The 26,374-nt window shown below is 52.6% G+C and overlaps 1 protein-coding gene across 1 annotated transcript in view; it reads right to left on the reverse strand.

Annotated features, from left to right (window-relative positions):
• Positions 1-431: 431 nt before the first annotated feature.
• Positions 432-26,374, reverse strand: part of PAX2 (paired box 2) — a 74,846-nt gene continuing 48,903 nt past the window's right edge. Inside the window, 5 exon segments of the mRNA XM_067708879.1 lie at positions 432-1,113; positions 1,612-1,698; positions 3,972-4,073; positions 18,269-18,395; positions 20,597-20,772. Of these exon segments, the coding sequence (XP_067564980.1) occupies positions 992-1,113; positions 1,612-1,698; positions 3,972-4,073; positions 18,269-18,395; positions 20,597-20,772 (614 nt within the window). The 3' untranslated portion in view covers positions 432-991.

Consider the following 26,374-nt stretch of genomic DNA (forward strand, 5'->3'; position numbering starts at 1 on the left):
ACCTGCAGATTGAGAGTCTGTGTCGGGGGAGTGGGGGGGCATCAAGCAACCGCTCGGGGAAGACCAGTGCCGCGGCCTGCGGAAACTAGTCCTGAGGCAGGCACGGAAGAGCCTCCGGCGGGGCAGCGAGTTAGGGAGGAGAGATGCAGAGCGTCGTGGGCTGGGAAAAAGACGGGCAGGAGGGGGAAGTGCGAGGTCGGCAGATGGAAGAGACGCTGAGGTAGGGGCAAGGCGGGGCTGAGAGTCCGGTCACTAGTAGGAGATGCCTGGGCCCTGGGGAACTGGTTAATTCAGGTGGAGTAGGGAAGAGCCAAGAGTCGGGCTCCGTGGGTGCGGGCTGCTGAGGCCTGCGTGCCTTGGGTCACAACCTTGGAAACACCGGACAACCCAGCCCCCCCCCCGCCCCCGTCCCCGTCCCTAGAGCCCGGCCCTCACGCCCCCATTCCATTCCACCTTCTGGGCAGGGCACAGGTGGGAGCAGTCCGGTTGGCGCCGGGGTGCGGACTTTTTCCCGGGGACTTGGTGGGAGGCTGTTCCCCCTTCTGCAGAACATCGTTTTGTTCTTAATTTCCTTTGCCCAGCGAAGCCTCCCGGCGCCGGAGCGTCCGAGGCGGGCTGCTCCGGGGCTGGGCCGCGCTGCAGTCCGCGCTGATTGTGTGTCACAGAAACGTGTCCCCCGCGCAGCGGCGGGCCCGGCCAGAGTCCGGCGGTGTGGCTGGTCGACTCCCGGGTCGGCTCGGGCGAGGCGGGGATGAGCTGTGTCGGACCCTCCTCGCGACGCCGCGTTGTCCAGGCAGGCGGGGAGGGGCGGCGGGCGGGATTGGGGGCGGCGGGCCCGGGCCTGAGGGTCCCGCCCGCGGCTCCACCCGTCCTGTCCGGCCTTCGACGGGGTGAAGTGAAGGGCTGTAGGGGTCCTGGGATGGGGTGGGTCTGGGGCGGTGGCCGGGAGGCTTCTTGTCGCGTCGATCCTCCCTCCCTCCGGGGTGGGCGGTCAGACGGGGACGATGTGGAGGCCAAAGCTGTCGGCCTGAAGCTTGATGTGGTCCCCGCGGTAACTAGTGGCGGTCATAGGCAGCGGCAGCAGCGGCAGGGGCGGAGCCCCGGGGGGCGGCACTATAATAATAAGGGGAACCTGGAAGTTAACACAGGAGAAGAATGGGCTGGGTGAGAGGACAAACAGGAGAACAAAAAAGGAAAGAAAAGCAAAGCAAAGACCTCCCCGGGCTGGGGTCTAGCAGGGTCCGGGCAGGGAGGCATTGGCTGGGCTGCGGGGCTGGTTGCCCCCAGGAGACCTGCATTCACCGGGTGGGAGAGGGACCCGATCGATGTCGGCCGCCGCCCGACTGCGGACCTTCAGGGGGCCCGAGGGTGGGGGCGGTGCAGAGCCTTCCAGCGACGGGGAAGGGAGCGGAGGGGAGAGTTAGGAAGGAGCGGGAGGCGCGGGCGTCCTCTAGGGATCCCGGGGCCTCAGTGCTGCACTAACAAGCCTGCCGGGCTGGGCACCCAAAGGGCGGGTCGCGGGGAATCGGACCCGCGTCCGGAAGCACTGCCGAGCTGGCCGGGGGGCGGACGGAAGCGCTGAGCCGCCGGCCAGCCAGGTGGCGTACTCACTTAGTAAGGCGGGGTTGCTGAATCTCCAAGCCTCGTTGTAGGCCGTGTACTGGGGATGGCTGTACGGGTTGCCGGAGAACTCGCTCCCTGCGGGAGGGCGAGGGAGTGGGGATCAGACACGGCGCAACGCCAGAGCGGACCCGACGTGCCCGGCCAGCGGCCTCCCCCGTCTCTCCGAGGTTCAGGTGCAGCGGGCAGGGTAATGCCCACTGCGGGCGGACGGCAGGGTGGAGGCGGAACAATCCACCTGGTCCAAATGGGGGGAGCCCATGGGGTGTGTGTATGCGTGTGCGCGCAAAAGCACCGACCCGCCTCGCACACCGGCGTGGAGGTAACTGCGGGGCGGTGCCCGCCTGGGGCTCCCCCCGCGGAGGCGCTCCGGGCCACCCAGGAAGGGTTTGTTCCGGGTCCAGGAGTGCCTACGCCGCTGCGTTGGGGGCCAGCGTCTCTTTAGTGGAAACTCTGGTTCTAGGAGCCACAGCCCCATAGGGTGGAAGCGGGGGAGGGTGGCGAAGACAGGCCCTCGGGACACTTTGTCCCAGAAAGTCCTGAGAATGGCATCTCAGCATGGTGCCAGTACAAGGGGTGGGGGCTCTGCTGGGAAACACCCCCCTCCCTCCTTTCCCTCTAGAGATTTGATAGGTGGGCCACGCAGCAGGGGAAGGAGGCGGCGGGAGGCAGGTGGACTGCCCGCCGGTTCTCAAGCGGTGAGCGGAGGGCCCCGTGGGCTGGGAGCCGTCGGAAGCTGCTTCCCTCCCTTCGCGGGAGAAAGGCCAGGCCTCCGGGTTTCCCCCTCGCCCTTTCTCCTGTGTGATGACCCCAGACTGTTTACAGTGATCCCTAACCGCGGGTTAAGTAGAGGAGAAGGGGCCCCTCTCGGAGAGAGAGCTGGGGTGGGGGTGGGGGATGCAGCCACTGGAAAGCCTGTTTATTGACGAGGAGGGAAAGCATGCGTGCAGCAGGATAATGAGCTTCTGAGCTCAACTGTGACCAAGAGGAACTGAGCTATCTCCTTCCCCATCGCTAATGAAACAAGTGTAATTTCCTCATCAGCACTAGATTCTGTTTAACGACTCCCCCCTTGCCACCATGAGCTCTCTGAGGCTCCCCTCATCCCCATCCCCTTGCAGACTCCCCCCTCCCTCACCCCCGCCTCTCTAAGACCTCCTCCAGCCTCCACCTGCTCACTGCTGGAACCTTCCCTGAAGAACCTCCTGGCACCCAACACTTCCATTCGCCCTACCCCAAATCTGGGCAGGGATACCCTCACCCACACCAGCAGCTCTCCTTACCCAGTTCCTCCAACTCCCTTCAGCCCCTATTCTACAACACCCAGCAGCAGTCTCCCTCTTGGCCAGCCCCCTACATCCACCTCTGCTTACCCAGGGCTGTCCCTGAATGAACGGTCCAGGAATGGGGCCAGTCACCCTACTCTATCTTCCCCCGCATGAGAGCTGAGCTTCAGGGAAGGGGCACACAGAGGGCAGCCAGCAGGACAGGAAGCAGGCCCAGTGAGTCTCATCCTCTTTAAGACAAGAGTTTTTTGGTGCTTCTGTGAATAGGAACTTCAACTCTCTTTGGCTTCAAGCCCAGCTCCCAATCTGGGGTGAGGGGTTGGGGAGAGCACAACCTCCAGCTGCAGTCACCAGACCCCAAATATGGCCTCTGTCTCTCTGATCCACACAGCCCAAACCCAGCTCCTCTCAGATGGGGACGGGTCAGAGCCCCCAGGAGCAATGAGGGCCCAGGGCTCCTCTCAGGAGATGTGGAGGTGCTCCAGCTTGTCTCTCTCTGAAGCCAGTCTCTCTGGTTCCTGCCACAGTCTGTCTTCTGTTCCTCTTTCCTTAGGGAATAACTCCCTTCTCTCCCTGGGGTGGGGTCGGCTCTCCACACTGGTCTTCCCTGTGGGTTGGTGTGGACCAGCGTGGCTTTGTCTGAGTGACAGACATGCCCCTGGAAATGGTTCTTGGCTCCAAGTTTCCATGGAAACCAGGGCAGACTCTTCCAAGCAGTGTCAGCTGGCTGGGGGTGGGCTGGGGCACTGAGTGTGGAGCTGAGGCTGCGTGCTCCTGGACACAGACTGGGGTGGGTGGGCACTGCGGAGGGGCCAGGACGTACAGAAGGGTGCACACACTACTGCAAGCACTTCCGCAAGTTCCCTCCCTGGATTACTCATGAAGGAGGATGAGGGACCCCGGCTGCAGCCTCTAGGGAGAGAGAGGGATAGAACAGCAGTGGTTTGCAGGGGAGGAGATGTTGGGTCTCCCCCAGCCCCAGCCTCAGACTACAGACCACTCAGCGGCTCACCCACAGTTTAGCTACTCCCACCTAAAATAGGCAGCTGCAGCATTGTCACCTACCAGGCACCATTCCTGCCAGGGTGGAGGTGGGGTAGCTTCCCTGGCCAGTGGGGGGCACGTGAGGGGGGTAACCAGGCAGAGTGGTGCTCGCCATGTCACGACCTGGAAAAACACAAAGGGGAAGGGGTGAGGCCTGGAAGAGAGGGGCCTGCCTCTGCTCACACAAGGGTAGTCCATGGAAAAGAAAGCGCTGAGTGCAGACATGTAGGGCCACACCTGAATGAGAAGGTCCAGGTGTGCCCTTACATGTATCTAAGCTTACCTAAATGTCCTATGAGCAGCTGCGTGTGTGCACCTCTGCTCTGTGTAGCTCTTTGTGTGTCTCTCTGTGCATGTGTGTATGTGTGTTTGCCTTTGCTTGTGTCTCTTTGTAGCCCAAACCCAGATGGAGAAGGGAGGGAGATGACCTGGTTTTACTCCTCCTTCCCAGTGAGATATTCAGCTGTGGTCTATCCAGTAGCCAAATGGACCTCTATCATCTTGCTCACCTCTCCCCTCTTTAACACCCCATCTTTCCTTCAGGCTTGGAGGACACCCCACCAGCACTTGTACAGGAGCTGATGGGTATTCCTTGTCCTCTCCAAGTGAAGCTGCAGGTGCTGGGCCTGGCAGGTGTGAAGAGTGGGGGGCCAGCCAGTGGGCTATTTTGCTGTCAGTGTTCATGGCATTTAAATGATAGAAAACCATCCCTGAAGCAAATCAGGAGCTTTGAGCTAACAGTGCAAATGGATCAGATCAAGTTCCAATGAGCAAAGCCTGCTCTCCCCACTAGCTGCTAGACTTCTGTCCCTGGAGATGTCTATTAGCTAGAGTGTGGAGAGTGGGAGGAAGGGCTTTCCTAGTATCCTGGAGTGAAGGCAAAGTGAGCCAATCTTAGGGAGATACTCATGGTCCACAGATATCTCTGGAACACAGCTGTATCTGAACGGCCCCCCTTCCTTGCCTGCCCCCTCCATCGCCATGAAGCGGTCACCGCCTTCTTTGCAATTTAGCATGCTCCAATCTCTAATGACAATAAATTTGTCCTCTCCCATACTTCCATGCCCTAGAGACTACTTCATCCTTTTCTGGGTCCTGGGTCCCCTTTCTCCTCTCCATATTTCCCTTACACTCCTCGTCAGCCAGTGCCACTCTCCCACTTCAGTGCCTCTGTCCAACCCTGGAAAGAGGTGTGGCTGGAGGAAGGCAAGAACTAGGCATCTCTGGCCCACTTTCTTTTCATCAGTTGCCCTAGACCTCATCCTCCCGATGGCTATTCCAAAGCATTTCTCTCTCTCCTTGCCACTCTCTCCTTAAAGTCGACCTCACCTCCAACTTTCCTGAAATGTGTGAGTTTCCTCACTGCTACCTTAACACATCTGAATGATTCATCCTTCCCTAAGTAGACAGGGATGCAGCTCAGGCTTTTGCATTCCCAGCTGCCTGTGAACCTTTTCATTAGCTGTCCCACTGTCACCTCAACCCTGACAGGAATAAAAGAGATCACCTTCCCCCCAGTCAGTTCTACTGACCTACTTGAAGACCATCAGACCAAAACCTCTGGAGTCGTTCTTGACATAGCACGCCCAGCTTTGAAGTCAGTCGCTGGGTGTTGTCAATTCTCCTTAGCAATATCTGTTACATCTGTCCCACCTTCATTTCCTCCACCACCTCCACAGCTCAGCGCCTAAGCACCTGCCCTGGGTCTGCCACAACAGTTTTTTTGCTTGTATTCCCTGCCTCCACATTCTTCTCCTTCAGTCTATGCCTCACGTGGCTGCTTGGCTAGCCCTCATGAAACGCTGCTTTCATCACATCACTTCCCTTGTAAGAGCCATCATGGATTCTCTGTAGTCTACAGTTTGGGTGTCTCTCAGGCAGTCTACACTCTGCCAGGCGTTCAAAGCCTCCCAGGTACTCTTCCCCACCCAGTTTTCTCAGCTCTGATTCTCACCCCTTCTGGTTTAGTGTGACTGTTTTCACTGGCTTGGATGCTGTGAAATCTCTGCTTTTGCTACCTCTTTTCTTCTTCTTGCTATAGTTTCCCTTTCCTTCCCTTATAAGCTCAAGGCTTAAAACCCCTACTATTCTACCCATCGGAGAAGTTTCTCTCTTCTAAACTTCTATAGTGTCTGTGCTCCATGGTTTACCACGTCACTACAGTTCATGAAACATCAGCCCTGTTGTTTTCCTCCTCAAACAGATCATAATCAAACGGAGGGCAGGCCCTGTCTTCTGCTCTGTAATACAGTTGAGAATACGGTAGATGCTCAATAAAAACTTATTGACTAATTCTCTATCACTCTATTGGACTTAATAGCCAATTCTTGGTGGATTATATTGTTTTCTGTTTCATATATGTTGGTGTCCTTTGAAGAGGTAAAAGCTGGGCAAAATGTAAATGTTTGAATCTGCTTTTTTCCTACAAATAATTTGAACAATGGATTGTGAATTTTTATAAGATGATGAAAGATTTATACAGGATGATGAAAGAGGGACTCATACGATGTGACTCAGCTTTATCATGCAACAGAATGATTTTCTCTCTACTTATTAATATAGCTAATATCTTACATTTTAAAACTCAAGGACAAACAACAGAGTAGAACTGTCAAACAAGAGATCATTTTGAACTCCCAGAGAGATAGCAGAGAGAATCTGTGTTTGCTCTGTGTGGGTTTTCTTTCATTGACTTCTACTGTCAACTAAATGTACAATCTTCCTGACCATCTCTCAGTGGAGAGGACTTCAAGTGGACAAGTAAACAACATCTATCAATTCCTAGAGAGATTAATAATATGGCATTTCATTGTCAAAAAAGGCCTAAGAGAGGAGAGTTAGTGAGGATGTAGAGGTTTTGAATAGAAAAATACAGAAATCCAATTCTTGGTCTTGTGATCCTAATGTCCACAAAGCAGTCAGGAAGAGAAGGCTGCTTCTTTCTCAATAAACAGGAATTTAAATGCATCTGAATTCTGATTTGCAGCTGCATAGCTCCCTCAGCTTTTCACACACAAATTCCTTGTACTCTAAGGTTGTGTCACACACTCCCTTACTTAGCTTCAGGAGAGAAGAGGAAATGTGGGATGACTAGAAAGGTGTTTCCAGCTACCTGGAGGCACCCCTATTGCAGTGTTTACTTCCACTGGATCTTTCTCTTGCAAATGGTCCAACTGCCAGCATATAGAAACTTTGGCCTGCTGAAAGTCAGCCACAGAACTGTTGATTGAGAGACACGTTTCCAAATTCTATTTTAAAAACTGAATCTGGGAAGTGCTATTCAAGCATTTTTTTAAGTGTGAGAGACGAGACCCATGATGAGGAAAAAGCACGCAAGCACACGGCTGTGATTCTGCTGTTGTGGGTTCTGTAACATCATTACAGCATCACTGGATTCTGTAACATCAGTACAGCATCACTACCAAGAGGTGCCCGTTCAGGACCCCTGAGCCAACAAAGGTATAAGCCACTGCATACAAAGCACCCTCAATGGCTTCATTAGCACACAGGTGACACCTGAAGAACAGGAACAAATTGACCAAACTCTTGCCAGAGCCATATATTCTTCTGGAACACCATTGTCAATAATAGAAAGCACACACTGCAGGAAGTTTTCAAATTACTAAGACTGTCATACCATTTGCCCAGCAGCATTCTGCGAGCAAACTTCTTTTAGTGACTGAATATGAATGGGTAATGGAATCTGTGCAAGGAAGAATCGACAGAGTGCTGGGCGTTGCATTACTACCGATGGGTGGACAAAGGGGAGCGGAGACAGACTCTAAAACTGTATGACATCACAGCCACCTCCTTCAAGCAAACAGGCAAAAGTGCAGAAAGAGGAGAAAAATAGCTTCAGAGCAGAATACATCAGTTATAAAATATGTCATCCGACAGACAATAGGAAGCAGTAAAGCATTTGCTTTGCTCACTGACAATGCCAGGAACATGAAAGCAGCACGAAGAATTACACATGGATAAAAACCCACATACTACAAGAGGATGGGCATTTCCTGTTGGATAATTGCTTCCTAAGATTACGAAGTTTTAAAGATGGAAGAGCCTTCGAGATGATCAGTCTCACTTCCTTGTTTTCAAGTTGAGAAAATGGGGGCACAGAGAGGCATCGTGACTTTCCTATGGCTACAGAGCTAGTAACTGACGGAGCCAACGTGTGAAGCTAGGTCTGTACCACACTGCCTTTTACTGATAACATGAAGTTAGATACTCCCCAAAAGAGCCAAAGAAAAGGAAAAAGAAGTCATCTGACAAGCAAAATCTCATATTGTCACTGCTGTCATTAGGATGAGGCAAGAAAAACAGGACACAAAGCATAAAATATTGACACTGAAAGTCTGTAGTAAAACCCCATGGGGTGGAGTATCAATCTCTTTGGAGAGTTTTCTGAAAAACAAAGAGGCTCTTCAAGAAACAGGAGTAGCTGAGAATCTAAAGCATCCAGAAGTGTTAGAAGCACTGTATTTGATGAGGATGTCTTCTCAGTTCAACTGCAGAAGTCCCTGAAGATTCTAAAGCCAATTTCTACAGCAATCACTACATCTGAATCAGACAGTGCACTTTTGTCAGACATTCCTTACCAAATGGGCCAGATCAAATCAACTGTTTCGGAGAATCTAAGTGCAGTTCCTCTTACAAGTACAGAGAAAAGCAAAGTGAAAGACTTTATTAAGAAAATTTCAGTCACTGGATAATTTATGCTGTTTTTTCAGGTCTTAGGATCCAAGGGCAGAGTTGTGTTTCTACTTGCACCTAGACTAGCTAGCATTCACTGAGCACCTACCATCATGCTAGGCACTGTCCTAAATATTTTCTATATATTATCTCACTTAATCCCCATATCAACCTATGATGTTGATCTGTTTTAAATCCCCATTTTATGGATGAGAAACTGAAACTCGGAGGGGTTAAGTACTATATCCAAGATTTCACAGCCAGTAGATGACAGGACCTGGACTACAGAACAAGCCGTATACTTGGGGATGGATTCTAGAATGACATTCTCAAATAACGTAGACCCAGAAAATAGGTATTTGGTCCAGGGAAGTAACCTGGGATTATGCTAAGCGAATCCTTCCTATAACAGAACATCTTGTCACTTCTTGTTTCTTGCATGTTTCAGGTTCTTCCATTTTCTACAGCAAGGCTTTTAAACTGGGGTTCACCGATCTTGTAGGATGTCATGGACGTGCTTCAGGGAGTCCATATAAAACTATACATGTGATGTTACAGATACATATATGTAATATCTAGATGGCTTTTATCATGTTCTCAAAAGTATTCATGACTCAAAGATTAATAAGCAGGGCTTCCCTGGTGGCGCAGCAGTTGAGAATCTGCCTGCTAATGCAGGGGACATGGGTTCAAGCCCTGGTCTGGGAGGATCCCACATGCCGTGGAGCAACTGGGCCCGTGAGCCACAGCTGCTGGGCCTGCGCGTCTGGAGCCTGTGCTCCGCAACAGGAGAGGCCGCCATAGTGAGAGGCCCGCACACCGCGATGAAGAGTGGCCCCCACTTGCCACACCCAGAGGAAGACCTCGCACAGAAACGAAGACCCAACACAGCGAAAATAAATAAATAAATTAATAAACTCCTACCCCCAACATCTTAAAAAAAAAAAAGATTAATAAGCAGTGTTTATAAAAGACCAAAGAACCTTTGTTTTTTGGTGTAAGAAAGACACTGATTTGTTTGAAACTATTTGAATTGGACCAATAAACCAGATCATACAAAGAACAGTCAAATAACATGTGAAGGGTAGGGAAGCTTATCTCAAGTAAGGCAAATGTCAGCATCCAGGAGACCAAGGAAATAATAAAAAGGAAGCTGCCAAAGCAGCAGAGATGCTTTAGTTCAGTGATGGCAGGACAACAGACTTATTAGACACAGATTTATACAGTAAAAGTTATATTCAATCAGTTTAGAGATGCTTTCCCTCAGTATCTTTCTCTGAAAATGAGCACTTTTGCTATCCACTTGACACTATGGAGGACCCTAAGGCCGAAAAACATAACTCTTGTTTTACTATCCTAACCTCAAGTTGTGTCTGCTTCTCATAAGGTCGTGAAAATGAAGACATTAGATTGCTTCAAGGTTGGCAGTCTGTGCCTGAATTTGACACAAGCATTTATAATACTTCCAAGAATACAGTTATTAAATTTGTAATTACTGCCTAAATATACCGTACATTTACCTGTACTACACCAATTATGATCCCTTTATGACCAATCCAAGTTATACAGAATACACCAAAGTAACAAACTTTAAATCTGTAAAAGATGCTTTAAAAGGAGAGGGGAAGAGCTTTCTACATATTTCATTTTATTCCTTATTTCCCGGGTTTCCAAATTCTCCGGAAGTTTTCTCCTGGGGGGCAGAGGCGCCTGTATGAGGGTCCCCAGCCCCAGGCTCTGTCTTGGCCCCATAGCTCTGCATCCCGAGGCTGGCCTGCCCTGGGCTCCGGCAGACGGGGCTGTGCTTGCAGCTCAGGGCGGCTGCACTCCCAGCCGATCTCAATTCCCACCCACAGCTGGACCTTTAGTCCCCGGTGTGTCCTAGGCAGGGATGCTGCCCAGATCTATGTGGGCTCAGTAAGGTCTACACCTCGACAGCCAACCAACTGGACACAACCAGTCATGCTGTGCCTACCCCTTCTCCCAGCACGCAGCCCTTCATGGGCCACGGTAGCCTGCTGGCCTAGGGCCCCACAAGAGGCGCTCCTTCTAACTCAGCTGGACCATGGGTGGAGCTGCAGCCTCAGGATACTGGGATAAGGATAGGGAGTGTTGGGGAGAATCACATTCTCAGGGCCGAAAGGGAATTTGACTATCCTCTAGTCTACTCCCTCTCATTTTACAGAAGAGGAAACAGGCTCGGAGAGAGAGGAAGACATCCCAGCCCTCTCCGTGGTTCACTTCCCCAGGCTACCCTCTCTGGCTCCACTAGAAAGTGGCAGAGGAAGACTGGAGTTGGGCAGGTGCTGGCACTCTGGAGGCTGGGCCCAGGCTCACTGATGGGCTCAGAGCCCCTCGTGCTGGGTGGGCAGAGGTTAAGCCTGTTTGCACAGTCTCCCGATACTCCAGGTCTCCCAGTTCCTCTCCGGCTTTATTTTGTTCTCTGAGAGCACTGAATTGTCAGCTCTAATCCTTCCGAAAGCGCAGCGTTTTTCAGGCGCTCTGTGTAAGTGAAACCCTAATCCCAAGGAAAACGGCCACTTAAGCTGCCGGAGCATCAGGCGACTCTCCGAGCCTGCCACAGGATTTCCTCCGCCCTGCCCGCCAGCGCAGCGGCCCCCGAGAAGGAGAGGGGAGCATTCCAGGCTGAAGGCATGCAAAGCCCTCTCTGAAGTAACAATAGTGGCAGGGCTTTTGCCTCCCAAAGCTCAGGGTTGAAAAAGTGCTGGCTTGTTTGTCCTGAGCAGGGGAAGGAAGGACTCTGATCACCCGGAGGAGGGTGGGAGGTCTTCCTGTCACCTTGCGGATGGCTGGCTCTCCGGGGGAAACAGGCTTTTAGGTCTTACCTAGGTGACTCTGAGGCCACCAGGACATTTCTGAGCCCTTGGTCCCAATACATACCTGTAACATTCACTGGGACACCCCTCTTTAGGGTTTCTGGTCATCCAGAAAAGGTTGGGTTGGCTGACTTCACTTTTACTTAGCCAACCTTTTCTTCTTAGAAAGTGCCAAGTAATGGAGTAAACAGGCTTAGTACTGGGGGATCCCCCCCTTTGGAGAACTCTCCTTTGGGACACCCCAAGCATCTCTAAATATCTACAGCAGCAGAAAGTTTCCCTATAACCCAGCTATCCATGAAAACAGTGCCCAGTGCTTTCTACTAGGCAACACTTTTTTGTAGTTGGCTACTACATGCATTTGAAATAAAGCTCGTTGATTTCTCAAAAATATTTTGATTCAAATTCAAACTGTCCTCTCTCCTTGATCTCTAAATGAATTAGTGATTCATTAGGGGGGCCAAGCACAGTCCATTTGGCGTGCTCAGCCTTTGGGTCTCATGGACAGAGGGAGGAAATGAAGGAAGGAGTCAAGAGGTAAGGCCCAAGGTAATGGGCCAAAGCTGAGCTCAGCTTAGAAGACCACAGAACTACGTCTTTGCTAAGATGCCCGGGTACCCTTCATACCTTCCTCCTGCTCCTCATGCCTCTCCTTCCCTCTGTAGCTCCATTAGCAGCCTCACGTGCTTCTGCCCAAGGCACCCTGCTGGGGAGGGAAGCCCGTCACTGCTGGGATGGCTGGTGGGCACAGACATGGGTGTGGAACTGGGGCTGGAGATTGTGGTGGCCCAGCTTTTGTTCTATTCAAATTTGACCTGACTCTCCCAGTCCTAGAGTAAATTAATGTCTTTTCTTTGCAATATCTTTTCCCTCTAGGGGTGGACTGGATAAAGAAGGAAGGGAAAGAGCCCTGATCCAGTGACTCCCTAGGCTGCAGACCCAGGGCACCCACATTATCTGTCAATGTCTCATTGCTATGGAAATGCCCCTGTAATTAAATCAGAGCTGAGGTCTGGGGGCTGGAGGCCCTGGGGGATGTGGCTGGAGGCCTCAGGGATGTTTGGAGGAGGCTAGCCTCTTCCCAGTGGGCCTTCTCGGCAGAGGAGAAGCCCTCTGGCTTGGTGTGTCTGAAGTTGCCCTAGCCCTCTCCTTTCAAGGTTGGCGAGGAACTCTGATGTCTGTGCCCTAAATTCCTCAGCTAATCAGGGGCTTTGAGCTGACAGACAAGGCTAGGAGACTCCCAGCCTCCTTCAGAAACATTTCTCAGCCTTTATTGCCCTCTCCTCCCCCAAGAGGCTGGCCAAGGGCTAAGCTGTTTGTTTTATGGAGGGAAATGCAGTGCATTGGAAGGGGGTTGTTAACTACAGGAAAGAGGCACTTCCTAGAGGTCCTCAGGACTCCTAGAGCAGGAGGAGGAGGGTTTCCCAGGGTCCACACCTCTGTCTGCTAAAAGGCCACTTCACTAACCATCCTAGATGTGGGTAAGGAGTCTGAACTTCTAAGAGTCTGCAGCCCTTTCTCAGAAGCCGAGCCCATACTACTCTCTCTAGGCCCCGGGGGCCAGCCCCTGCTTTTCTTTGAACTTTGTCTTACTGGCCTCCTCCACCTCTGCTCAAATTTGCCAACTTCCAGGAGACCCCCATCTTCTGCTCTCTCTCCCCACCGTGGACACTCTCCTCTTAGGACGCATCCACATCTCCTCCCGGATCTTAGCTACAGATTCCAGCAGAGCTGCAGTCTCCGGGCATCAAGAGAAGTTTCTCCCAAGCTCTTGAATAAAACCACCTTCTCCCCACCAGGATGGGGAAGCTGACAAGGCTTTTTTTTTTTCCCCCCGTGAGGGAGGAATGGACCGTCCCTGTTACAGTGCTCCAATGTTCAGACATTTTTCCAAAGAAAAGGGAAGACTCTCTGCTGAGACTTAGCAGTCTGGGAACTTGGATAAGCAGGGGAGAGGCTCTACTTTCAGGGCTGCCTGGGGCTCCTCTCTTTCCACGCCTCCGAGTCACAAAACAATGCGCTATAGGTGCCTTCTTTGCCCTTTAAGATCTCCATTATCTGACAATTTGCTGAGCAGTGGTGGGGAGGGGGATGTGGGATCAAGATCTGTGATTAACACAAAACATACTTCTTTTTTATCTTTTTTAGAATGTTAAACATGCTTACACTATAGTTGTTTTTGGATTGTTCTATTATCTCTAGTTCTTAGGGGTATTATCTGTCCTGTATATTGCTTCTGCTAACTCCCCCTCATGATAGTTTGTATTCATATGAGGTGTGTAATTTTTTATAGTGAGCTCATCTTTAGTGATGGGTTGTTTTTTTTTTTCTTCTGTGGGAGTCCCATGTGCCCTGGATTGTAGAATGTCTCTGCAAGGAAGGTTTGCCCTTGTTCCTGCTGGGGTTTCTGAGTGGGTTACTATCCTAGACACATTTTTATGTAAGTTCTTAGCTGGGGGTTCCTGCCACATCCTCATGGTATAAATTTGGACTCAGGGTCAGGCTTGGGGGGGTCTCCATTTCTCATGGAGACGTTATTTTCCCTCCCTTGCTTTCCTGAGCACCTGGGATGAGTTTGTGTGTTTCCCATGCATAGATAGCGTTGTCCTGCTCCATCCCTGGCTTTACTCAGGGGAATGCTGACTTCTAGTTTCCTGCTTCTTTGGGGCCCAAGGTCATCTTTTCTGTCTGGTGTGTTACAACCCCAGCCTCCCCCGATTAGGGTCTGCCTCCAGTGTGATGCCAGCAGCCTCGCAATCTGCTCTGGCTTTGGGTCTCCCTCTATTTCTTGCACAAGATGGTGAGGTTTGGTTGTGTGGTAGAATTCTCATTGTTACATTTATCCAGCTGTGTTTTGGTGAGTTTAGCCTGCCTTGTTTCTAGATATCAATCTCATTCCTCTATAACCCCTCCGGGACTAAAATGAGGATGGCGAGGACTACACTTGCACAAAGCTCTCCCAGTGCTCGGCAGTGAGCCTCACCAGACGCCAGTGAAGCCTGCTCACTTGGTGCAGCAGCTCTGGGGCCTGGTGCATCCCTCGGCTTCTAGAGTGAGCATGGAGAACCACTGTACCATCCCCGACTTCCTCCAGCACTGTCTCGTTCCATTTGGGCTCCAGGGCAGGGAACCCGCTCTCATTATCAGGGTGGATTTTCGCCAGGTGAAGGGACTCTCAGAATTCTCAGAAGCATCTCCAAGTGACTTTGGGACTCCTGAAACTAGTATTCATCTTACTCTCCCAGATCAACATCACTGCCAAGGTCCCCTCTATGGCTGCAGAGCTGGCCAGGCACAGGAAGGGAGGAGTCAAGGTGAAGAGGCTATGAGGAAGGGGGGGCTCTTTTCTACCAGTGACAGGCGACTTGAAGGCACCAGCACACAGTTGGAGTCAGAGTCCTCACTGAAGAGGCCCTGACCCAGAGGCCTGCGGGACCGCTGAGGGGTTAATGGCAGCCCACTGTGGGGTCCTTTGGAAGGGTAAGAAGGAGGTAGAAGGTACCAGCCACAGCCAGACAACCTGAGGAAGCCTGGGGCCAGAGTGCCCCCACCCACTCTCTCATCTAGTTGGTCCCTTTTTCCTTATCACTTAGGAGAGACTCGGCTCCGTTCCAGACCAGCAGCCTAGAGCAGTGGGCTGGAGAGAAGAGACGCTGCTGAGCTAGAGCAGCCCAGCGGCGGAAGGGAAAGTGGGTGATAAATTTAAATAACCAGCTTGACTTGGCAGCTTGCTGAGTTGTGATGCAGTGAAATTAAAATCTCGGCAGAACTTGCAAACACTACTCAGAAAAATGAGTCTCTCTCCTTGGTTCCGTGAGAGAAGGTGGGGAGGGGAGGCTTTTGGGCCGAGCCCCGGCCTCTGGCAGCCACCCTTGCCTGCAAAGTGATTAGCTGTGTCCTGGCCCACTGGGCCCCACTCTCCCCTCTACACAATAGTCCAGGCTCCTCTCTCCTCTCAGTCCTGACCTTGTGGAACAGCTGTATCAAGTGGCTGGTGAAGTTTGAAATCAGCCTCCAGTGCCAGGAGGTGGCAGGAATATCAATAAGGTCAGGTTGAGCTAGGGCTTCCTGGGCTGGTTTCCTCAGGACTCATTCCCAAAGGTTTGCAGCCTCAGCTGCCTGTCCCTGGGGAAGAAGATGAGCTGGGGGTTTAGGATGTAGGGGATGAAGAGGGCTCCTTGAACATCTTGGCACACTCAAGCCAGGCTGTGGCCACAGGATGCCCTCCTGCTCTCTCACCCGTAGCACATACCTGGCCAGAATCACCTGCCAGAAAGTGCCTCCCCTTTTCCTCCTCCACCAAAGCCCTTCATACTCTCCAACCAAATAAGCTCTTAAAGAATCTTGGAGGGCAATTTTTACAAATACACCAAAAGCCCCTCCCATATCCCAGCTATTCTTGGAGCCCAGTTCTAGGTGCCAACATCTTTCTAGAAAATCTCACCTGAAATCCACCTCTCTGGTCTGCTCTCTACATCACTGCTCACCACTACCCGCAAACTCCTGGCCCGAAGGCTAATGTGCTGGACCCATTCCTGAGATGATCCATGAAGCCTCTGGGCACTGCCCTGTTTCTCACCCTGACAGTACCTCCAGCAAATTCTGTTCATCCCCATAATAAACACATCATGAATCATTCATCTTTAATAGATTATGCAAATTAGGAGGACGTAAAATCAACAAAGATCAATAACTGCAGCCATTTAATTGCCAGCAAAAACATTTTAAGAATGAGCATAATCTGTAGCCCTTTCTCGGGTAATGGCACCATTAATCCAAACATTGGATCTTGGCCTAAGCGTAGAAAAATCATTCCCTCCCCCCTCCCCCCTCCCCCCACCCCTCCCCCACTTCTCCACACACTTCTCTCTTTTTGGTAATTTCCAGTTTCTGAGCAAGTTTCCCTGTCATTACCACTGGTGAACAGCTCCGAATGTTAATGGCTCTGCTTTTGTTACTCCTGGCTTGATTGAAATGTCGCATACAGATTGAGATGTTAGTGCTAACTTGCCACCTGGGAATGTCAAGCTGGGTCTGAAATGAACTTTTCTCACACTTGGATCCAGATGGATCAGCCAGAGATGTTCCCAGGCTGAGCTGGGACCGTTCCAGGGCCATGGGGGGGAGGCGGGCGGGGGATGCTCAAGGTGGAGGCACTTTTCTGCACCAGCCTGAGTTCTCCTGCTGCAGGAACCCTACCACAAAGATCCTTCTCTCCACCCCAGGAAGCCTCTGCCTTCTAGACTGTGGCCCTGGGCCCAGGGAAGCACAGTTGGGGTTAGAGAAAAGTCTCCTGGGCTCTGTTTTGCTGCTGCCTGGGGTGGGCCACTTTTGGGAGGTGACCAGTGTGACTCTCAGCAGATCAGGAGAAACATGGCCTGGCCTGGACCATCACTCTTTCTTGGGTCAGAACACCCACAGCTCAGAGAGCTTCCGAACCGGGCTATGGAGGGTTCTTGCCGAGGGCCAGTTGATCATAGGCTGTATCCTGACCCAGCTTATGCTGTCACTCCCAAAAGCCCATCTAGGTCTCCGACACTTCCAGAACTCAACCTCTGATTGCCTAGCCAAAGAGCTCGACTCTGTCCAGGCCGGAAACAGCTGTACCAGGACATCCCTTAGGGAGAATCTGGGAAAGCTAACAACAGGGCTCTCCCAAGCCCCCCAGGTGGAGGCCAGGTGGCCACTCGCAGCCCATCTCAGACCTGAGCCGTGCTCAGAACAGCTCCAAGTCAGAACCAGTGCGCTGTCCTCCAGTGGGGCCATGCCCGCTCCCTGTCTTTGGTGACGCTGGCTGCTGCCAGGTCCCCAGGCCGCCTCCGCTCGCCTTGTCGGCAGGTAACGCCTCAGTGTCTCCCAATCACCACCAAGACCCTTCTCAATCATTCTTTCTCCCAAGGAACAAACGGCACATTGGCTTTAGTGTCTCCAGAATAATTAGGTGAATTTTAATAACACCTCAATGTGTGTCTCTCCCACTTGGGCACTTTCCTGGCCCGGAAACCCTTCTGCAGTGCCAGCCGCCTTCCACAGCCCTCAGCTCTGGGGCCTGGAGCCTCATCAGCTGGGCTCTACACTGCACTGCACCTCAGCCTTCTTCCCCTCTAGCTGCCTCCGCTGCTCCTCCCTCATCCATGCCAGCACCTGGATTGGGTGCCCCCTCCCCCTGCCTTTTGACTGAGGGACAGGCTGGACCCTGCCTGGCCTTGAAATCAAGCCTTGGTCTTAGTGATTTCTCTGGGAAGCTGGAGAAAGGCTGAAATAATTGAGCTTACCTATAACCACATGGCCAGATGCCACGCTTTGAAGCCCAAAGCCACAGCTTTGGCACACCAGGCTGCCCAGAGGAGAGGAAAGCAGGTCCCCCAGGGGCCTCGGGGACACAGGAGTGTGGAGACTCGACACTGGGCACTCATGCTCCACTCTTGCCAGCCCGGCCTATTTGCCCTCATTCTCCTGCACACATCCTAACAAGAGGCTCATAATTCCGGCCACCTTGGTGGAGGCAAGAAAAAAGGCAAAGGAAGAGGCAACAGGATGGGCAGAAAGAACCAACCCTAGCCCTTCCTGGCTTTGACATTTCCAGGCTGGAGCGTACAGAGACCCTGACCACGGTTTTTTCTCCCACATCTGCACACATCTGTTCAGGAAGCACCCTGGTTTCTGGAGACTCACTCTCTCTACAGAGATCATGGCAGGGAGCCCGCTTGTCACGCTGGGCCCCAGATGGCATGGGCTGAGGTGCCCCCCACTGAAAGCAGTTTCCCACCCTCCTGGAAGCCCCCTTACCGGTCACAACAGGGTATGTCTGCGTGCCCGACACGTTGCTGCCCAGCTCGGGGTTGGTGGATGCAGATAGACTCGACTTGACTTCATCAAGCCCAGGGGTCAGTGCTGGGAGGGAGTACTCGTTCCCCTGGGAGGAGAGAGAAAAGAGACAGCTCACTATTGACGTACACATGCGGAGAGAGGGCTTGGTGTGCAGATGGGGAGGAGGAACGGGGAGCCCTCCCAGATGGGGTGGAAGGAGATGGCCAGGCAGAGGGCGGGGAGTGTGGGAGGGGCGGGCTCGATGGATGATGGAGAGTTGTGCGTGGGTGGGGGCAGACCTGACTCTGGGAAGCTGAGGTACAGCCTGTACATTCTCGGTGGGCACCCCAGCACCCTTTACATCTCTGTAGCATCTCTTGTCTAAGAAGCCCCAAAGGCGGGGTTTAGCAGTGGGAATCCCCCTGCTGAGAGGCAAGCGGTGTTTTAAGGTCCCCCAGGGGTAGGGAGTCTTGGGGAGGAGGGGCGAACCCTGACATGATGGCAGAGGCAGTAGCTGGGGGAAGGGCCTAGTGGGGCCTCGAGGCTGGCACTGCTGGGCTGGCTGACCGGGTGCTGGAGCCCCTTTTTAAAAAACAAACAAAGACTGCCTCACGGGCCCCTCGCTCTCTGCCTGTGCACTGGGGTATGAAATTGGGGAGGGGGAGAGTCCACATGGCTAACAGAAGGGTGGGAGGGGGCCAGTCATTGACTCTGAAAGGGTGTCCTGCCTGAAACACTCGGGTAATTGCCTTTTTATTGCAGCCACCGCCAAGCCAGACCCCAGAGCTGGGCTGACCAGGAGCCCACACGAAGCAGGAAAAGTTGCTCTGATTAATATTACGTTAAATTAAAACTGATTTTCTGCTCTTTCGGGTCCGTTTTTTTTCCCTTCCGCTTCCTGGCCCCCCCAGAGGGCCCCCTCCCCTCCCTGGCTGGACAGGATTGCCTCGTCATTTCCAATTCCTTCTCGTATTGATCTTCCTGTAGAAATCAGTTTTGTAATTAGCTGCAAATTAGGCCTTCTACTGGGGGTGAAGCTGCCCCCTGATTTATCACCAGAGTAATTCGCTGTGATCGGAGAGAAATTAAAATGAACTCAATTAGGCTTCGGATTTGCTTTATGGGCCCTGCTCCGAGTTTCAGGGGGAAAAATGACTGTGCTGGTGTTTAATAGTCTAATGAAAGTAAATAAAGGTTATTCATTGTAATACAGCCGGGGACTCGGGGAGGGTGCACCAAGCCGCCCGCCTCCGCCAGCTCCTCCTTTGTTGGTTTATGGCTCAGGGCACCTTAAAAAGACTTTTGATTTTTGTTTTATGAAGACAAACAGCTTACGGGATAAAAGGACAGGCGGGGAGAAAGGCGAATGGCTGGGAGCTGTTGGAGTCCGAGAGTGGAACTGCGCTGTGCAGTCTGTGCAGTTGCGCTGGTGCGTGTGGGTGTGTGCCCGAATGGGCACACGTGGCAGGCTGTGCTGTGCTGAGGCCGTGGGCCTGGCCTGGGCTTTAGTGTGGGGGGATGGGTGTGTGCTCACGCGTCGGCGTGTGTACACAGGGGGCTGTCCTGGTGTGTGCGTGGAGGCAGGTGTGGAAGTGCGCTGAGCTGGTGGTCTGTGGGGCGTGCACACCTACTGGCTGAAGGGCTGTGCTGTGAGTCCTGTGGGCTGGGCGGCGGGTGGGCAGCAAGCAGGTGGGTGGCGGTGGTCTGTGAACACGTGCACACAGGTGAATGGGAGCAGTTAGGACATGTGTTTCTATGCTGTGTGATGTGCTGGTGTGTTGTGGGCTGCATCCCATGCTGTGTGTTCTGGGTTGCTCTTCATCTGTGGGAAGTATTGGGTCTGAGGGGTAGGCTGTCAGGAGGCAGGCACAGCGGGCTCACCTCCTGACGCCCCAGGCTTACTCAGACTTTCTGTAGGACCCTAGGGGCATTTAGGCAAGGGACGTTCCTGAGTACTCTGTGCCAGAAGCACAGAATGGCAGGGCTGGAAACGACCTGTCAGTTCATCTGTCCAAGCCCTTCATTCTACAGACGGGGAAACAGGATAGAACTGAAACTGAAATGGGATTAAGATTTACCTACAGCCATACTCGCGCCCAAAACTCACCCTTTCTAACTACCATATACTATGACGATTTTCTTAGCTCTGCTATGATGTCCCTGTGTGAGCGTGTTCACACAGCGCACCCAAAGGCAGCACACACGACGCTGGGTGTGCGTGAGGCTGACCCACGTGTGCACGTCCTCCAGAGGCCTTGCTCTGCCCAGTCCCTTTCCACTTCTGCAAGCAGAAAGCTTCTTCCTCACCTGCTCTGATTTGATGTGCTCTGATGCCTGGAAGACGTCAGGGTAGGAAGGACGCTCAAAGACCCGATCCAAAGCTTCTAGCTGCTGCTGGGTGAAGGTGTCAGCTCGCAAGTGCTTCCGCAAACTGTCCACGCCACTCTGGGAATCTCCATTGGGGACTGAGCCCTCAGACACATCTGGAGGACACAGGGACACTCGGGGCATGAGTGCAGGTCAGCAGAGGCACACAGTGGGCAAAGGTGACGGGCACCTGGCTCGGCCCCCAGGGCTTTGCACCCCTGCTGGGACCCCTTTTCCCCAGTTTTCAGGCTGGGAGGGGCTGGCCATGCCTCAGAGACCTGGCTGAGATAGCCAGAGCCCCTGAATGTCCTGGGAAGAGGAAGGGAAGCTGTCTCAACTCGGGGGCGTGGGAAGGACTAGGCAGAGGCGGTGGAGCCAGAGGGATTCCCAGGGGCCATCTCCCCAGGGCACATCTCCCCTGAGCCCCTTCTGTCCCCCCCCTTGGCCTGGATTGGCCTGGGGAAGGAGCTGGGTGTCTTGGGCCAGCATTACCCAGCCTGTGGAGAATTGAACTCGGCTCTGAGATGAATTTCAGTTCCACTGACCCCAAGGGTGGAAAATCATCAAATCTCCGAGGCTGAGTGTAACATGGAGACTGGGTGAAGTAATTAACTTCACCACTGAGGGACGAGGGACTCAGGGCCCAGCTGAGGCCCAGCTTGCGTCGTGCCAGGCCTGAGACTGGAGCAGACAGCAAGTGGCACGTGAGTCATGAAATGCAACTTGGGCAGAGACTGAAGACTGGGTCCCTGTAGACGCTGCTGTGCCCAGGCCACCCTCCTCAGCTTGTCCCTGACCTGGACTCTGGCGAGGCTCCGCCAGAGGCCAGCTCCTTGGCCGCCTGGCTCCTCCTGCAGTCTCTACAGGAAGCTGAGACTCGTCCCATGTATGAAAAACCACGGTGCAGCCACGAAGTGCCCGCTCCCTGGGGCTGTAGGCCAGTCCTGTCTGTGTACTGCTCTCCCCAGGCCTCCCACCACTCTGCTACCCTTCCCTCCCTGGACCTGCCCTCTATCCTGGTCCACTGGGGTTTTCAGAGTTCACAGCGGGCCAAGTACCTGCTGTGCCTACACTCCCTGACCCCACACCCTGCAACTTCCCGGGCTCAAAGCTGGGTCCTCCCAGCCACAGCTTGGCCACTCCTTGGCTTCCCTAGCCCAAGACCAGCTGGGGAGCCTTGGGCCTGGGGCCAGCCCATGCTGTAGGCCCCAGGGTGTTCCTCTGGGACTGTTACATATATCAGTTTATAGGTGATTATACGATATGATATAATCAATATTGCATTATATACAGTAACACCGTACAGTATCATTCAGGAGAGCATAGAAAATATTACGTATTGATTAACCTCAACCTGCAGCCATCCTCTCTTGCTGGCCTCCCAGATGGAGCAAGGGGGTCTGCTTTCCTAATGGGACTTCCTGTCTTCACTCGATCCTGGAGGGGGTGGGAGAGCAAAGAAAGGGTATTTGTGTGTGTGTGTGTGTGTGTGTGTGTGTGAGACAGAGACAGAGATAGAGAGAGAGAGAGAGAGAGAGAGAGAGAGAGAATGGAGACCAGGATCGTGTCTGAGGTGGACAGACAGACACAGGGACAGCCTTGATGATATTTCTATGTTCCCTATGTTCCTAAGGCCACAAAACTTGGTTGTTGTGTTTTTTTCTGTGTAAGCTTCTGGAATGATTTTCTGTCTTAGAGGCAATGTATGCATCTCTCTATATGAGTTAGGGTGGGACATATTTATTTTTCCCTTTTGTGTATTTTCTGTATATATGCATTTCTACACGAATAAGCATCCAGATAGATAAGCGTCTGGGAATGTGTAAGTGACAGTCCAGGAACCTTTCTGAAAAGGTGCGTGTGTACGTGTGTGACTGCATGGGGAGTGTGAGCCCACGTGCCCCCGTGTTTCTTCTGTGCCTGCTTCTCTCTCAAGGATCTGCCATCATCTTAATGCTACCCCTTGGGGCTACTTGCATGTTTTATTGTGTCTAATTCTCTCTTGCTGGAGTCCTCCTACCTTTTTGGGAAGCACTTCTGTCAGAGCAGAGGGAGACAGCGAGTGTCTTTGTGTGTGGTTACTGCAGTGTCACCAGTGAGTCCTGGCAAGTAAAGTGCATTTGTCTGCGAACATGGGCTCACATGTTATGTGCATGGGTGTGTGCATATGTGTGGCGAGACTCATACTATGCTTCTGTGTAAATTTGTGTATATGCCTGTGTGTGGCTTGGCCCAGCCCGCACGCGTGTGTGTGTGTGTGTGTGTGTGTGTGTGTGTGTGTGTGTAGGGGCTGAACTGAAGCTTTGTCCTCAGGTCACTGGCTGGAGGAGTCTCTTTTCCTTCATTTATTCAGGGGCTCTTCAGCTCTTGACAAATCTGTCACTCTAAATTTGCGAGAGATTATGGTGCTCTCTCCGCAGCCCGCAGAGAGGTGATATATGATATCTGCTGCCCCTATTGATTGCCTGATCTGGTGGCAGAGGCCGGCGAAATGAACTTGAAATGAACATCATGCCTCAACTCATTGTGCGTATAATACACTACTTAATCCCACATTTTTCAGCCGCTATGGAATTCAATTGATCAATCATGTTCCACTGATAGTACTGTTTTAGGGGTTATTGCTGCTCCCTCCACTCACTGACCTTTTTATTTATTTATTTATTTTTTGTATACTCAGGCCCTGGTGATAAAACAGGTTACAGAGGCAGCGATGGAAAGGGGGAGGGAGGAAGGAAAGGCAAAAGGATGGCTGCTACTGGAAGAGGTGGCCGAGGGTCCGGGGAAAGGGAGGAAGAGGAGAGGGAAGGGGGGTGGGGCAAGGAAGAGACAGAAGGTGCTAGAGGAGCAGAAAAGCAAACTAGTCTGATGCAAGCAGGAGAGAATCGCCAAGGGAGGCTGCAGGAGGCTTGAGGAAACTCCTCAAAGGAGAAGGAAGGTGATAGGGAGGTGGGAAAGGCAGCAGTCATGATGAATGGTGAAGGAGCACAAAGAAAGTTCTGGGGAACAGGGAGGACAGCCACAGGGGCAGGGAGACGGCAGTGGCATTACTGGTGGGGGACAGGGAGGCAGTGTCCCCCAAATCAGCCAGAGGGCCCACAGGCTCTCCCAGGCTCTCCCCAGAGGCCAGGGTGGTGCCCTTCCCTCAGCTAGAGAAGGAAGGGAGGAGTGAAGGCAAGGAGGAAGGGCGGGAAGGGAGTGAGGGAAGGAGGCCGGGAGAAGCCTGGGCTCAGAGGTCAAAGGAGGAGAAGCTCAGGGAAGAAGGAAGCCCAGAGGCAGAGGCAGGGCAGAAAGGGAGAGAGGAAGAAAGGGAAGAAGCTTCCTACACCAGACGCCTCAGGAAGCACAGGCTGGGCTGAGGGCCCTTGTTACAGGAATAACCCAGCTGGTTCTGCTTTCCCGGAAGCCTGTGTATCCAGTGAGGACGGTAGCCTGGGGCCTGGACGGGGGTGGGGTTGGAGGGTAGAGGTTGGAGGAGGAAAGAAGAAGAGAGTAGAGGAAGAGCAAAAAAGAAAAAAGAACATGGAAGAAGAGAATTGAAAAGGAAGAGAAAACGAAGCTGTTGTCAGTACCACCCACTTGCAGGGACCTACTCAGGAGATGGAGAGAGAGGGCTGCGTGGGCGGGTGCTTCCCAAGGTAGAGTCTCAGCGGTGGCAGCAAGGGAGAGGGATGGAGCTGGGCTATGAGACACTGCCAGGCCCAGGCACCGAAGGGCTCTCTGGCAGAGCTGGGCTAACATGGAGGAAGAGGCAGAAACAACTCCTGATCTGGGCTGCAGAGTGAGTAGCAAGGAAAGTAATTAGATAGCACCCACCCCCTTGTGCCAAGGAGCCAGGCTGGGAATTCCCTGCGGGCAGGAACCATGACTGGTGCATCTCTGTAGATCCAGTGCCAGGCATGGAGCTGGGTACAGACTTGATACTCAATGGATGAAAGAGTGAATGAATGAATGAATGAACGAGGCTCTCCTGGGTGGCATTCAAAGCCAGACTACTGGCAGAAGGCCTCTGGACCAGCCACCTGGCTGGCTTAGCATCCCAGGACACCCAGTTACCTGTCAGGCAAGTCCCACACATCCTTAGCTGTCAGAGGATATGGGAAGACCCACGACAGGCCCCTGGGTAGACTCATGCCCCTTCTTCACCTGCCCCACTGCTTGTTAGCTTCCAACAGCATTGACTCTGGTCCACAGAGGCCCTTCCCACTCTCACCAACACCTTCCTGCCCACCTATGGTACTTCTACCCAAGGACAGAGCACACCGTGTTGCCAGTTAAGAGTGAAACTTAACCTTGGAGCTGCAGAACTGCCATCCAAGGCAGCTGGCAGAGGCTGCTTGAGAAGTGGGCCCAGAGATGGCCCCTATGTTGGACTCACCACACCACGGCCCTTCGCAAAGAGTAGGATAAAGTGGGTCTATCTGCTCATTCTTGGTTCCAGGGAAGGCCTTTCCTAAATGACAGAGCAGGCCCTCAGCCTTCACCTTGATGGGAAAACCAGCCCCTACCTTGTCAGGGCTCCAAGAGGAGGGCTGGAGTATGATGCCGCATGGCCTGGACTTTCTGGAGCAGTTCTGATTTCCAGTATTCTTTCCCACTCTCAGGCCACATTTTCAGATTGAGGTTGGAAAATGTGGCTGCGAAGGTTTAGTAAGACTTCCCAGAGCAAGGAAGATACCCTGTGCTCGTTGGTCCCATATGTGGAGGATTCGGTCCTGTTCTGTTGTCCCCTGCCCAGCCACCATCCATTAGCAGCTCACAGTACTGTGAGCTTGTTACATGCCATTTAATCCTCCCAACAACCCTGTGAGGTAGGTGCTGTGATACCTATTTTAAAGATAAGGAAACTGAGGCAAAGAGAGGTTAAGTAGCTTATCCAAGGCCATGCAGCTGGTAAATGACAGTTGGGATTTGAATTCAGGTCTGTTTGACTCCAGAGCCTGCTCTCCACATCATTTCACTCTGCTGCCCCGGATGCCAATCCCAGGGGACCCAGTTGAGGGCCACTTGGCCCCACCCAGGACACTGCATCCCTCCCAGCATCCCCCCTTTTCTACTTTGTACCCTCCCTACACTGAGGCTACCGCCTATGGCCCCTGAGCTGGCCGAGCCCAGACTGCCGAGAATGATGAGGGGACACCTGGTCCAAACTCCTCATTTTAAGGTAATGAAAACTAGCAGGGTGGGTGGTGAGGTGGGGGAGGGGAGGTGACCAGTCCAAGGTCACACAACTGACTAGTAGGACCCTCAGAACTGGAGCCCATTCCAGGTGCTTTGTCCACTATGGCATGAGCCGTAGCATCTCTGAAGGAGAGTGAGCTACCATAAGTCCTTTTCGGAATGAAGCAAGATATAAATACATTAATTAAATTAAACAAACTGCTGAGTTAAAACTTTGACGTAGATTACTCTTTCAAAGGGAACAAAGGTTCATATTGTCTTCTCCTCTGACCACTTCATATTTGCTTGCAGTTAACAAAAGCTTTCACAGACCTTATGTTATTTGGGCTTCTTAACTACTCTCCAAGGTAGCTAGGGATTATAATCCCCTTTTTACTGGTGAGGAAACTGAGGCTCAGAGTAAATGAAGTGCAGCATAAATGAGGGTAAGTGGCTAGGTCAAGGGCATTTCTACCAGGGAGCCTGGCACAGGGAAGATGCCTGTGGACAGTTGCGGCCTGAGCCCCAATGAGGAGCAGCAGCTGCCTGCCCAGCCCA

This window comes from Pseudorca crassidens, chromosome 16 (genome assembly GCF_039906515.1).
Source record: "Pseudorca crassidens isolate mPseCra1 chromosome 16, mPseCra1.hap1, whole genome shotgun sequence".
Classification (NCBI taxonomy): Eukaryota; Metazoa; Chordata; class Mammalia; order Artiodactyla; family Delphinidae; genus Pseudorca; species Pseudorca crassidens.